Raw genomic sequence first — 14,679 nt, forward strand, 5'->3', positions numbered from 1 at the left:
ACCCAACATTATAGAAATCACAGACTTCACACACAACAATGCCCTCCCTTAACAAACCATTCTTCATGTTGATCTAACTTACTCTTCAAAAATTAAAATTGAAAGTTCAATTAACACCAAAATCATATAATCAAACCTTTAGACCCATATATAATGTTTTTATTTCATATTTGGCTTCTCGTTTTATGTGCAATGCACATAATTTTTGCTTTTTAATATTTATATACATGAGTTTTAGTAGTTATACAAAGAACAAAAAAATTCTATAAAAAAAACTTTTATTCGTATAGTTATTTATAAATTAGCTGATCTATTATGAATTATTTAAGTTCTTGGAATAATTTAAAGAAAAAAAAGAGAGATTGAAGAAACTTTAAGATAAAGAAATTTAATTAATTACTTTCTAAAATGCATAAAGTATGTTGACTGCCCCTTGAATTGAAACTTGACATGCATTAATCCATCAATCTTGGGGGGTGCACGAGAAGGGCGACTTGCTTTGAGAATTCAAAACGGCCATAAAACTGCGTTTTGAGTTCTAACATTGTCATCTGCTGACCGACTTTTGGTCCGCGCGTCTCGCTGGATCTCCGCTTCGCGGTTCGAAACCGAACCGGTTCTCCCCATACCTCCGATCCGTCCACCATGCTCTGTTCTCCTCTTGTTGTTTAAAGCCGTCTCTGTTCTCCTCAACCATTCGACTCGTAACCCCTACCTTTCTTCTACCTCGCGATTTGATTTCGTGCCAGATCTAGGGCTTGCTTCGTCAGTCTAGATCACCCATTATACGCACATTTCATTTTGATTCTTAGAGCCTCAGATCCGCCCTGTGTTACTGCACCGTACGAAGGCCCGAATTAGGTTTTTTCGCGGTATTTTTTTTTGTTTACTTGATAATTAGGAGGTGAATTCGAGCTAGTTTGTCCTATTCTGTGCTAGAAATGTATGCGAAATCCGCGCAGTCGTCGTATCGGGATCGGACGCAGGAGTTTCTAAGCGTAGCGGAGAGGCTAAAGAAGTCGGTATCGTCGGCGGCGGGGAATGCGCCTAGCATTAGTGAGTCGAAGGGGAATGGAGCGCCCCGGTCTACGGTGGCGATTCAGTCGGAGTTCAACAAGAGGGCTTCCAAGATTGGGTTTGGGATCCACCAGACGTCACAGAAGCTGGCGAAGCTCGCGAAATGTAGGTCACGAACTTGGAAATTTTAGTTTCATCGGTTTTTTAGTTTATAGCTGGATTAATTGTGTCATTGTTTGGTTGGACTTTTGGAGTATTATCCTAGCTTTTGAGGGCGAAAGTTGTATTGCATCCGGCTTTTAAAAACTGTTTGATTCTTACTAGCATTCTATTAGTATCTTCTAAGTGACTCAATCCTTGGTTCTCAAATGCATATTTATCAGCTGCCCAATTGAATTTAATTGATACTAGCAAATTGTTTCGTTTTATTTTTCCCTTCTCCATTTGCCCATTCTGTATTCATCTGTGTAAACGTGTGTGATTTATGGGAATCGTTCTCAAATGCATACTTAGTAGCATCTGCTGCCCAGTTAAATTTAGGAAGACGCTATTCATACGCCCAATTCGTACTTCTATGTATTGCATTTAATGTATTATGTGAAGGGTCCAACTATTTTTGAAAATATAATTTTAAGGAATTGATAACCATATAACATAAAATGCCACATCAAAGAGTACAAAAGTTATGTAGGATTTTTTGGTTTGTATAGCAACAATCTTGAATTTAATTGATACCAGGATGTGTGAATTGTTCTTTTTGTTTTCCCTCTATTCAAATGCATACCTAGTAATATCAGCTGCCTAACTGAATATAATTGATACCAGGGTTTTGTGAATTGTCTTGTTTTGTTTTCGGTTCTCTATTTGTCCATGCTATATTCATCTGACCATGATTTATGTGAATGGTTCTCAACTGCATACTTAGCATAGGAAGCATAGCCCTTCCAATAACCTTAGTCTTAGTATTTGACACATGTTGCACACTGACACTCGTCCACATGGCCTGATGTTTGTTGGACTCCTGTCAGAAATTAAATTAATTAATTTCACTTTGCAACACTGCTCACGCACTTCTCAGCACAGGCTGGCTTGTTTTTGGGCACTGCCCTAACACCTCTTCAGGTGCCCCAACCCCCTGTCTTGTAATTTTGTATCTAGATTACTACTTGTCCTTGGATCAATGTTTTCCTTGCTCCTCACTGTTAGTTGCTGTTTGTTTTTTTGTTATTAGGTGAATTTTCGCTTTTGATGTTTCTTTTATGGTTACCTTGTAAATGTAATGGTGCTTTTATAGATATATTGTGTCAAATTATGAAGTACAGATACAGGCAATGGATGTAGATGGAATTTATTTTTACAATGTACATTAATAATGCCTATAATTCATTTTAAATTTTCTTTACTGCAATATTTTATGTCTAAAGGGTAAAACACACTAAATATGCCAAAAAATATATTTCTAAAAATTAATTAATTGACATATCCATGTTTTTTGAAAAATTCCATGCATTGGTGTTGTGTCGTGTCCATGTCATGTGATGGTGTCAATGCTTCTTTGGCATTCAAACTTAGTAACATTGACTGCCCAATTGAATTTAATGGGGGTGTTGTGAATTGCTTTGTTTTTAATTCCTCACCTCCATTTGCTCATGCTATATTCATTATGCATGTGATATTCTTTTGTGCAGTGCATATGATTTATGTGAAAGAATGTGTTTACAGTAAATTTACAGGTTTGTGTTTTATGTATGGTCATATGACTGTTGTGTACAATATGTACACAAGCTGCTATTTGCTTGTGGTGTTCAAAATAATTGAAGAGGACTTGGTTGGAGACTTCTGCTCTTTTTCATGAGCAATTGTGTCTTATTGCTTCATTGTTTGTTTTTGTCTTGGTAAATGTAGTTTTATACCTTTAATTTTGTATTAAATATGGTGGTGGAATTAAGAATCTGATTGTGAATAAAAGTTTAAAATTTTAAAATAGAAACAAACTATAGGTATTTAGAATTTTAAACATTGTTGTTTGAATATTTTTTTTTTGGTCATACCGGGCCTGCAATTGATTCATGATTACTTACAGAAGTTGAAAACTGTGCTGGTATTGGGAGCTAAAGATAATGAAATATTTACTCTACTGTCTCACCAGTGGCCAAGAGGACATCAGTTTTTGATGATCCCACGTTGGAGATCCAAGAGCTAACTGCAGTTCTCAAGCAGGATATTACTGCTCTTAATTCAGCTGTGGTAGACCTGCAGATACTTTGCAACTCTCAGAATGAAAGTGGAAACATCTCAAGTGACACCACCAGCCATTCAACTACAGTGGTGGATAACCTAAAGAGCCGCTTAATGAGTGCCACAAAGGAGTTTAAAGAAGTCCTTACAATGCGGACAGAGGTATATTTAACATTTTTGCTAGATAGCTCTCGAGTCTCTGATTTCCTGTTGTATGTCTTTGTCTTTTGGTGGAGGCTTTGTTGGATTAAGTCTTTAAGTGTGTGTGTGTGTGTGTGTGGCTTAAATGTCTACAGAACTTGAAAGTTCATGAGAATAGAAGGCAGTTGTTCTCTTCCACTGCTTCAAAAGAGCCTGCAAATCCTTTTGTTCGCCAGCGCCCTTTAGCTGCCAGATCCCCTTCCAGTGCCTCAGCAGGCCCTCCTCCATGGGCCAATGCTTCTGCATCTGCATCTTCATCTTCCTCTTCATCACAGCTATTTCCAAGGTAATGATGATGGACTGCGTGTGTAGATTCTGTAATTATTATGTTTACAAATATGGTTTCATTCCTTGTTTGAAAAATATAAGGGCCTGTTTAGTTGTTGAAAACATTTTCTATTTTTTCATTTTTAGTTTCCTAATAAATTATAAAAATTTATGCATATTTTTTATTTTTTCAAGTTTTGTATTAAAAAGGTAGAAAATCAAGGGTTCCATTTAGTTGGACAAAACAATTTTTCATTTTCATTTATAGATTTCAAAATTATTACAAAAAGGACAACTTATTTTTCAATTTTTCAAAAACTATGTAAGGTTAGTATTTGGGATCATGAATTCTGGATTTGGATTTGGATTTGGATTTGTGTGAATTTGGAAGAAACTTAAAATTTTATACTATATTTTTTATTTTGTCAATCCACTCACTTAAAATTCATTCCCAAATATGGAATAAGAAATCAAAAATTTAGAAAACACAAAAAAGATGTTCTCTAACTTTTCTATACAAATTTATACAATTGAAAAACAAGGTGATATTTCTAAATTAGAAATGGAAAAGAAAACTATTTCCACAAGTAAATAGTGTCAACTCTTTTGCTGCTTTTCATTTTTTGCATACTAATGTTTTTAAATTGAAAATTAGGTAATTTTTAAATAATTTTTAGAAAACTAAATTAAAAATGGAAATTGTTTTCCACAACTAAATGGGCCCTAAAAGATTCTCTAAAAGTTGGCTTTTGCCTGGAAATTTCTGTGCTTCTCTAGCCTTGACTCTCAACTTCCCTAGGCTTTGACTGCTCTTGTGCATGCCCAAATTTCATAGCTCTATTTTAACCCTGATTAACGTTTCAGAGAAGTAGAAATTGGACCAATTCTCATGTGGTAGAACAAAAAGAAAAAAAAAAAAAAAAAATCATGCTTTGGTACACCAAACCCTTTGTTTCATAGGAAGAGCTTATATTCCTCACTTTATTGTGATGTGCTTTGATTGGTAATTGCAAAATCTCTAAAATAATAAACATAAAAGAACACTTCTGAAAAAGAGTATAGGATATATCACACTGATTGGTACTGGGAGATCAGTTAAGTAGCCATTAAACATTAGATATTAAGTTTACGTTTGGTTTGTGGAATGCCCATTCCTAGGAATAAATTAATTTTAGTAGTTTAGTTACAATTAGTTATACAAAAAAAAATATTATTTCTATAAAGTAAATAACAATATGATTCATTTTATAAGTCCATAATAAGGAATAGATGAGGAATAACTATTTCCAAATTTCATTATGTGGATATCTATTCTTTTCTTGTTACATGTTGAATGAAATAATTAGGAATATATAAGGAATAACTATTCCCTTGATTCCCAAAACTTAAACTATATTTCATCTTATTCCAAGGAATAATTATTTTGCCAAACCAAATGAGCCATAAAATAATAAAATAAAAGAATGCGTCTGAAAGAGTATACAATATGTCACACTGATTGGTATTGGGAGATCAGTAGAGTGGCCATTAAGCATTAGATATTTAATGTCGTATTTTCCTCAACTTTTTTTATGCATGCATCCTTTTCAAAACCAGATCAGGGACCTTAGCAATGTGGAAGATGCAGAAATGTGATTCTTGCATTTCCTTTTCAGGAAGCAAACAGAAGCAGAGTCTCAGCCATTGCTGCAGCAGCAGCATCAACAGCAGTTAGTTCCACTACAAGATAGTTATATGCAAAGCAGAGCTGAAGCACTTCAAAATGTGGAGTCGACCATCCATGAGCTGAGCAACATATTTACACAGCTAGCTACCATGGTTTCCCAGCAAGGAGAGCTTGCAATCAGGTTGGATCATTTTTACTGTTTTAATCTACAGTGCGAGTGCATGCAGACATACGCATACATCTGTGGTCATTTAAAGGCGAAATGTGCTTGTGATTATTTACATGTTTGGTTAAGGATCTGGTTTGCAAAAAATGGGGAAGAAAAAGTATAGGAGCAAAATCAATTCAAAATTAAGAAAAATCAAAACAAAAGTTAATGTTATGCAAAACAAAAATGTGTGTATATATATTTTCTTTCCTACTTCGAAAATCAAACGGGAAAAAGTGAATTCTTTCATTTTTTTTTTCTTTTTTCCGAATATTTTCCAACTTGTCCATGAATTGATGTGTGACCTGGAGATTTTAGAAGGAAGCAAAATATTTGTTTCATGTTATCCTCATTCATCATCTTGAACTGACAAACGTTGTGGATGGCAGGATCGATGAGAACATGGAGGAGACGCTGGGAAATGTGGAAGGAGCGCAGGGGCAGCTGGTCCGCTACCTTAACAGTATATCATCCAACCGATGGCTGATGATTAAGATATTCTTTGTATTAATTGTATTCCTCATGATTTTCTTATTTTTTGTAGCATAATAATATTTGAAAAATTAGAGAATAAAGGAAAGACCAGAGCTTTTCCTTCTCTTTCTCTTTTTTCCTTTTTTCTCCTCTCATTTTTCTTATAAAATTGAGTCTCGTTTGGAAGGGAAATATGAAAAATGCCATGTACTTGATACGACAAAAAGAGGTTAAATGGATTTTTTATTTTTTATTTTACATGTATAAATAATTTAGATGAATGCTCCTCTTTTATTCCCCATATTTGAAGAAGTTTCCATTATTTGTTATATCAGAGGATAAAATGAATACAAGAAATAAGCATGAATAACAATTTATACATAAATCTCTACTATGCATGTTGTGTGTATAATCTGATTGCTAATTCTAATTTTCGGATTTTATTTAAACTACAATAAGAATTTGATTTTATCTAAGCATCAACCACAATCACACCTAAATAAAATCCTGTTTATTTCAATGTGTGCGTGTGTGTCATGCCTAATTAAGAAAAATATATGTTCACCAATCCAATATTCAACAAAACATATACATGCCAATCACACAATTACAAGAACACATTTACTTGGTTCCGCCCAAAAATTGGCCTATATTCACGGCAGAATTTTACATTCGGAGACACTTTATTAAATACGGTGGAAATAAATACATACACAGATTTACCTTTGAGGTTTATCAATCTCCTCTGAAAATCAGCCCAAGAATGACTCAAGAAAGCCCCTCTTCGCACCTATGAAGAACCCTAGGCTTCTTCCTATCTTTCTTCCTGATTTCCCTAAAAGAAACCCTCCTAAGAAACTAGATCTATGCATTACCTTCCCTTACCCTCACGTGGACCTCTGTTGGAGGCTGTAGATCCCCCCAACGCCAAACCTCCGCTGTCGTCTCCTTCTCTTGTGTGCCCCTCTCCCGCGTGGCTGAAGGAACCCTCGGCTGCAGGAGTCTCTCGCGCCGGTGAAGACTTGCGGCTGAAAAGAAGAAGAAGCCTCCTGCGCTGAACCGTCTGAAGCTGCCAAACTGAAGTGAAGAAAAAACCCCCACCCCCTACTGTTTTGTTTTATTTACAATTTAGTTTAGGCAAAATTACATCACTGCCCCTATAGCAAAAGTAAAAAAAAAAACAGCCGTTGGATCTAGAAAAGAATGGACGGTCTGAATTCTTCAACAAGCTTGACACTCCAACAATTCTTCACCTTGGCAAGCTTGTGACCCTTGCACTTCCTTAGCATCTTCTATGGCGGTTCCTACAAAACAAACACTAGCAACTTTCAAGGTTAACCAAGTTTGAACAATGTTCAAATTTGGATTTAGGTACTACTTTAGTCATCATATCAGAAGGATTATCCTCTGTTGGAATTTTTCTTACTTCTATTTCACCACTAGAAGTAATATCCCTTACAAAATGCAGGCTAACATCTATATGTTTGGACCTATCATGATAAACATGATTCCTAGCCAAATGAATAGTACTTTGATTGTCACAATAAATTATAACGGTTCCACTATGCATTCCTAACTCTAGACACGGTCCTTTTATTCATATAGCCTCCTTAAAGGTTCCAGTCATGACAATATATTCAGCCTCCGTGGTAGACAAAGCTACCATCGACTGCATATGTGATTTCCAACTAATAGCACTACCTAAAAAGGAAAAGACTATATCAGACAAAGACTTCCTGGTATCTAGATTTCCAGCATAATCAGAATTTACATATCCTTTTAACCTTATTTCACAATGCATATCCCTTTTACCAAATATTAATCCTTACTATTTTGTTCCAGACAAGTATTGAAAAATTTGTTTCAAAGCATGTCAATGTGATTTTTCAGGTTTGCTCATAAATCTACTCACTTGACTTACATCATAAGATAGATCAGGTCTAGAACATACCATAGCATACATTACACTACCAACCATACTAGCATAAGGTATTCTATTCATAAAAAGTGATTCATTTTTTAGTTTTAGGACACTATTTTCTAGACAATTTAACATGCTGTGCAACAAGAATAGAAGTAGATTTAACATGACTCATTCCAAATCTTTTCAACACCTTTGAAATATAAGACTTTTGAGACAAGTAGAGAAACTTTTTATTCCTTTCTCTAGTTATTTCCATACCAAGTATTCTTTTAACAGGTCCTAAGTCTTTCATTTCAAATTTAGATTTAAGCATGCACTTAACTTGATTTAACTTATCCAAGTCTCCACAAGCAACCAACATGTCATCAACATATAATAGCAAATATGATATTTATCACATGATTTATAATAAACACATCCATCATAATTGCTTCTACAGAAATCATTTTGAATCTTGTAAGAATCAAATCATTTATACTATTGTATGGGTGATTGTTTAAGCCCATATAAAGATTTCTTTAATAAACATACATGATTTTTATTCATTTATGTATCAAAACTCTCAGGAGGTTGCATATAAACTGTTTTTTCTAAAGTACCATCCAAGAAAGTAGTTTTAATATCAAGTTGTTCCAAATGTAAGTCATGTATAGCAACAAAAGATAATAGAATTCCAATTGAACTATGCCTCACAACAGGGGAAAATATTTCATTATAGTCTACCCCTTTCCTTTGTGTAAATCCCTTAGCCACTAACCTAGTTTTATACCTAAGTGGTTCAACTCCAGGGATTCCCTCTTTCCTTTTAAAGATCCACTTGGATCCTATGAGTTTCTGTTTTTCCGATCTAGGTACCATGACCCATGTCTTATTCTTATTTAGAGACTTCATTTCTTCTTGCATTGCAAGAATCTATTTTTCAGCCTCTTTACTATCCATGGCCTCTCCAAAAGTCCTAGGCTCCACGTCAATTTCTCTTTCAGTAACAGAAAGAGCAAAAGCTGTCATATCAGTTTCCCCATACCTTTGAGGAGGTCTTATGACCCTCCTCTCTCTATCCCGTGCTAGAAGGTAGGTTTTACTTAATTCAGAGGTTTCTGGTTCTGAGTTTTGCTCCTCGAAATCTGCAGCATCTGTTTCTAAATGGCTATAAGAAGTGGAGGGTTGCTCCACCTCAAGCTGCAGGTCACTAGTATCAGAGTGCCTAATACTTTCATCTGAATTTTCTGGTTTTCCCATCATTTTAGTTTCATTAAAAACTACATCCCTGCTAATAATACATTTTTGTTTTCCAGGTTCTACAACGCAGAGCTTATAGCCTTTAACCCCCTCTGGGTATCCCAAAAAAATGCATTTAATAGCCCTAGGCCCTAATTTATCAGTTCTAATATGGGCATAGGCTACGCACCCAAAAAAATTTAAACCCTAATAATTAGCAGGCTTACCCGACCAGATTTCTTAAGGGGTTTTAAAATTTATAGTTATGGAAGGACACCTATTAATAAGGTATACAACAGTGGTCACTGCCTCTGCCCAAAAGGTCTTGGGCAGACCTGAAGTGGCTAACATGCATCTTACCCTTTCCAAAATAGTCCTATTCATCCTTTCAGCTAGTCCATTTTGTTGGGGAGTATCCCTAACAGTCCTATGTCTAACAATGCCCTCAGCTTTACAAAATTCAAAAAATTCATTTGACAAGTATTCTAATCCATTGTTTGTTCTCAGTGTTTTAACTTTTCTACCAACTTGAGTTTCAACTAAGGTTTTCCATTCTTTAAACTTTTCAAAAGTATCACTTTTATGTTTTAGAATATAAACCCATACTTTCCTAGAAAAGTCACCTAGAACCATCTTGAGAACTAACCGTAGCAGGTCCCCACAAGTCTGAATGTATGTAATCAAGAGTCTGTTTTGTGGTGTGAGTGGACTTCTTAAAACTAACCCTAGTAGACTTACCCAAGACACACTCCTCAAAGAATGACAAATCCTCAAGTTTCCTATCCCCAAGCAGCCCATGTTTCTCTAGCTCCTTTAGGCCCTGTTGGCTAACATGTCCTAGCCTCTTATGCCACAAGGAAACCTGATTTTATACCCCGTGATTGATAGGTGAAGCCTCACCAATCATTGTCTTTCCTACCAAGGTGTACAGCCCATTCTTTAGCACCCCTTTTATCACTACCAGTGAACCTCTACATACTCTTAGGCTACCTCCTTTAGACTTAAACGTGTACCCTATCTTATCTAAGCTACCAAGAGAAATCAAGTTTCTCTTCAACTCAGGTATGTACCACACATCTCTTAGCACTCTTTCAATCCCATTATGCTTTAGAAGTCTCACAGTCCTGATACCCTGTATTTTACATGACTTATTGTTTCCTAAGATAACATGACTAAGCATGTAAATGACTCAAACCAGTTTTTCAATGGACACATGTGGAAGGAACATCCTGAATCTAATATCCATTATTTTTCCGAGTCTTTCTCAGAGACGTTCAACACTTCTGCACTATCATACCCATCTAAAATTACAGTTGCCTTACCCTTTGATTCAGAGGTGGTAGCATTGGCAACCTTTTTCCTTTCAGGGTAGTCCTTTTTAAAATGTCCTTCCTTGTGACAGGAAAAACACTTTAGTGATTTTATTTTAGACTTTGATCTAGACCTCTTGCCTTTTCCTTTCTTATCCCTCTTTTCAGACCTACCTTTCACATTTAACCCTTCCTCTGACCCTGATTTAGACTCAAACTTAGTGTGCAATTCCCTAGAGTGCAAAACGGCTTGCACATCTTCTAAAGTCAGCCTCTCTATCCCATACATCATAGTTTCTTTAATATTTTCATATGTGGAATCAAGAGAACTCAACAAAAGAATTGCCTGGTCTTTTTCATCTATACTAATATCAATATTAGCAAGATCCATATTTTTTTTATTAAATTCATCTAAATATTCATTAATAGATGTTCCAGGGGGCATTCTAAAGGTGTAGAGTCTAGTCTTCTTATGGAGTCTATTGGCTAGGGATTTTGTCATGTACAAATTTTCTAGTTTTGACTAAACCCCAGCTGCCGTATCCTTATTGGAAACTTCCCTAAGCACTTTGTCTCCTAGGTACAAGATAATGGCACTATGTGCCATTTGGAGGATTTCGGGCTTCACTTTATCGGTGGAGGGAAAAGTTGGTTTCCCCTTTTGTGAAGTGGAAGCCCCTTTCTTTTCTCCAAGAAGAGCCTCCTTAAGCCCCTGCTGTACCAAGATGACACGCATCTTAATCCTCCATAAACCAAAGTCTTTTTTTTTTTTTTATGAATTTTTCTATTTCAAACCTAGCGGTCCCTATCACATAGCCAGACTCTGATACCACTTGTTGTGTGTATAAGCTGACTGCTAATTCTAATTTTCAGATTTTATTCAAACCACAATAAGAATCTGATTTTATCTAAGCATCAACCACAATCACACCTAAACGAAAACTTGTTTATTTCAATGTGTGCGTGTGTGCCAAGCCTAATCAAGAAAAATATATGTTCACCAATCCAATATTCAGTAAAACATATACATGCTAATCACACAATCACAAGAACACATTTAAGTAGTTCGACCCAAAAATTGGCCTACATCCACGGCAGGAACTCACCTTCGGAGACACTTTATTAAATACGGTGGAAATAAATACATACATAGATTTACCTTTGAAGCTTACCAATCTCCTCTGAAAATCAGCCCAAGAATGACCCAAGAAAGCCCCTCTTCGCACCTGCGAAGAATCCTAGATTTCTTCCTATCCTTCTCCCTAATTTCCCTAAAAGAAATCCTCCTAAGAAACTAGATCTATGCATTACCTTCCCTTACCCTTGCGTGGACCTCCGCTGGAGGCTGTAGATCCCCCCAACGCCGAACCTCTGCTGCTGTCTCCTTCTCTCGTGCGCCCCTCTCCCGCGTGGCTGAAGGAACCCTCGGCTGCAGGAGTTTCTCGCACTAGTGAAGACTCACGGCTGAAAAGAAGAAGAAGCCACCTGCGCTAAACCGTCTGAAGCTGCCAAACTGATGTGAAGAAAAAACCCCCGCCCCCTGCTGTTTTGTTTTATTTACAATTCAGTTTAGGAAAAATTACATCACTGCTCCTATAGCAAAAAAAAAAAAAACAGCCGTTGGATCTAGAAAAGAATGGATGGCCTAGATTCTTTAACAAGCTTGACACTCCAACAATGTACATATAAAAGAGTATGGATGTTCGAGGATGTCTCAATTATATATATTTTGAAAAAAAAATTAGTAGGTTTATCAAGTTTCATCTCTCTCTGTGTGTGTGTTTTTTTCTTTAATATTTAGATTTTAGTTTATTTTTTATTTTTGTTTTGATAGGTCTGTTTACATTTGTTTCTTATTTAGTTTTGTTTAAATTTGTAATCCTATTTTGGTTGGTTGTTGGTGTTATTTTTTGGGAGGCTTTTAATATTTTTTTATCTGTAATCTCTCAATACTTGTCTTGTAACTATGGTATTCCTTCTTAAAAAATGAGGGTATATCAATAAATAATTGGAGGTGCCGCCCTCCTTAAAAAAAAAAAAAAAAAGTGCTTTATTACTCTTAGAAGGAATAGAATATGAGTACATTTAAATTTTAAGTCCATGTCAAATCAAAATCAATTTGTGCAAAGTGCTAAATTTTATATTAGGTCAGTGATATAAAGTGCCTAGTATATGCAGCGTAATAATGAAACTAAAAACTCATTTTTTTAAATATTTCTCAAAACAAATACATAGTGAAAATAATGTTATCATAAAACAATTAAAGTCACTATTTTTTGGTAATATGATGATAAATATGTCCATTTTCTATTATCTTATTCTTTTAATTTTATTTTTATCAAATTAAATTAGGTAAATTGTGTTCATATTTATAAGGTTTTACATAATCACAATTAAATAACAACTCGCCTCGAAAAAGGTATAGTTACAAATAATTTATTTGGATGTACTTAAATAAATACACGCGCGCGCACACGCACATAAACCTTTAATTCCTCATTCATTTTGAAAAAGTTCACCTCACTGTCTTAATTCATGTGTGGATTAACTTTTGAAAATACATATAGTACTATTCGATAAAAAATAAATTACCTTTTAAGGGATGGTGTAGATTTAAATGGGTAAATGGTAGATTGGCTGTAAATGGACTCATTATGTTAACTCGTCAAAAGTGCAAGAGTAGCGAAAATAAGAATTGTAGAAATCGTAGAAGGAGAAGAAAGGGAGTTGAAAAAGACTTATATTAGAAGAGGTAAGGAGAGACAATGAAGGAAGAGACTGAGAGGAGAAATTAAAAAGAAAGATAAAAAGATAAGAGGGATGAAGGCACTAGAGTCTGTATTGAGTTGAGTTAGAGATCCCCTGACAATAACCATTATACGTATTTAGACCATTATGGGGTTAAACTTACATTAATTCTATTGTTACAAGCGTAATTCAAAATAATAAATTCTGATAAAAGAGGAAGTTTATAAAGCATTTAAAACCTAATCATAAATTGGACCATTTCATAACATTAAAGGTTCAATTTATTATAGTCAACATGTTTGCCCAATGTTTATCTGCCTTGTCACTTGATGATAAGGGACCTTTGCCTAATGACTTAGGCAACAATTGTCACCAAATATGATGGCCAAACTTTGGTTGATGACTTATGCGACCATCATTGCCCGGTGACTTTATGTTTTTTATCATTAAGTGGCTATTTACAACTTCTGTGTCGCTTGAGTAAAAAAGCGATTCCATCCCTGAGGTGATTTGTGTCTCGCTTGCAGTGTTTAACTTATGTCTCTTTTAGGTGATTCTCCACTTAATCACTTAGTGACAATGCAACACTTGACTCACTTTACCTAAGCAACCTCTCTTTTAAGATGACTATATTGACTGAACAATCACCGTTACATTCCAAGAACATGCATAAAGTAGCACAATCAGTGTCTCTCGCGACTGCTCCATTCAGCTACTTATAATGCTTATAAATTAGTAGTCGTAAATCATAGTCTCAGTTCTAACCAATCAAAAAGTGTTACACCCTTCCTTTTTTAGGCAATCCATACAAGAAATTTTTTTTTTTTTTTTCCTTATATCGTCCATCATAAGGCTACATGTCACACATTTAAGGAGTACACTAGTTGTGTCAATAGCAAAAAAAAATTATATTCGTCACTCACATTGGTGATCTTGTAGAGACCCGAAAAAGTGATAATAATAAAAATAAGTAAAAAAAAAAGGAATTGGTTTGGTGCAAGGCCAAACCGTTGACGGTTTTGGTGGAGCTCAGAAAACCGTCGATGGTTTTGAGTTACCGAGGGGAGGTAAGGGTTAAACGGTGAAAACTGTTTGGTTAAAAAGGCCAAAGCGTTGACAGTTTCAGGGAAACTGTTGACGGTTTCCCCTACGCCAACAAGCCTATATAAGGGTTTAAGTTCATTTTGTGTTGGAAAAATTAAACTCTCTCTCTCCTCTCTTAGGGCTGTGGCCTCAACTCTATCTCTTTCTCTTCGATTTCTCTCCCGAAACAAGCTCGAATCAGCTGATAAACATCATTTTGGGATCCTGGCAACGTTTCTCTGCAATTTAATTGGAGTGGTTTAGTAATTCAGGCATTCCAGGTACCATTCCAAAACTAGGGTAAGGAAAGTGTTTTTCTAGTTTA

The 14,679-nt window shown here is 35.4% G+C and overlaps 1 protein-coding gene across 1 annotated transcript; it reads left to right on the forward strand.

Moving 5' to 3' along the window:
- Positions 1–518: 518 nt before the first annotated feature.
- On the forward strand, positions 519–6,322 carry LOC131157677 (syntaxin-32). The gene is made up of 5 exons (XM_058112010.1): positions 519–1,182; positions 3,167–3,417; positions 3,552–3,742; positions 5,379–5,570; positions 5,987–6,322. Exons 1-5 carry the CDS (start codon positions 942–944, stop codon positions 6,144–6,146), a joined length of 1,035 nt encoding a protein of 344 aa, XP_057967993.1. The 5' UTR covers positions 519–941; the 3' UTR covers positions 6,147–6,322.
- The last annotated feature ends 8,357 nt before the right edge of the window (positions 6,323–14,679 follow it).

The sequence above is a fragment of the Malania oleifera genome, chromosome 6 (genome assembly GCF_029873635.1).
Source record: "Malania oleifera isolate guangnan ecotype guangnan chromosome 6, ASM2987363v1, whole genome shotgun sequence".
In the NCBI taxonomy this organism is placed as follows: Eukaryota; Viridiplantae; Streptophyta; class Magnoliopsida; order Santalales; family Ximeniaceae; genus Malania; species Malania oleifera.

Excerpts from the sequence above, each read along its gene's own strand:
- LOC131157677 (XM_058112010.1), top strand. The coding sequence starts at position 942 with ATGTATGCGAAATCCGCGCAGTCGTCGTATCGGGATCGGACGCAGGAG. Across the intron at positions 1,183-3,166 it reads GCTGGCGAAGCTCGCGAAAT|TGGCCAAGAGGACATCAGTT; the intron begins GTAGGTCACGAA and ends CTGTCTCACCAG. Across the intron at positions 5,571-5,986 it reads CAAGGAGAGCTTGCAATCAG|GATCGATGAGAACATGGAGG; the intron begins GTTGGATCATTT and ends TGTGGATGGCAG.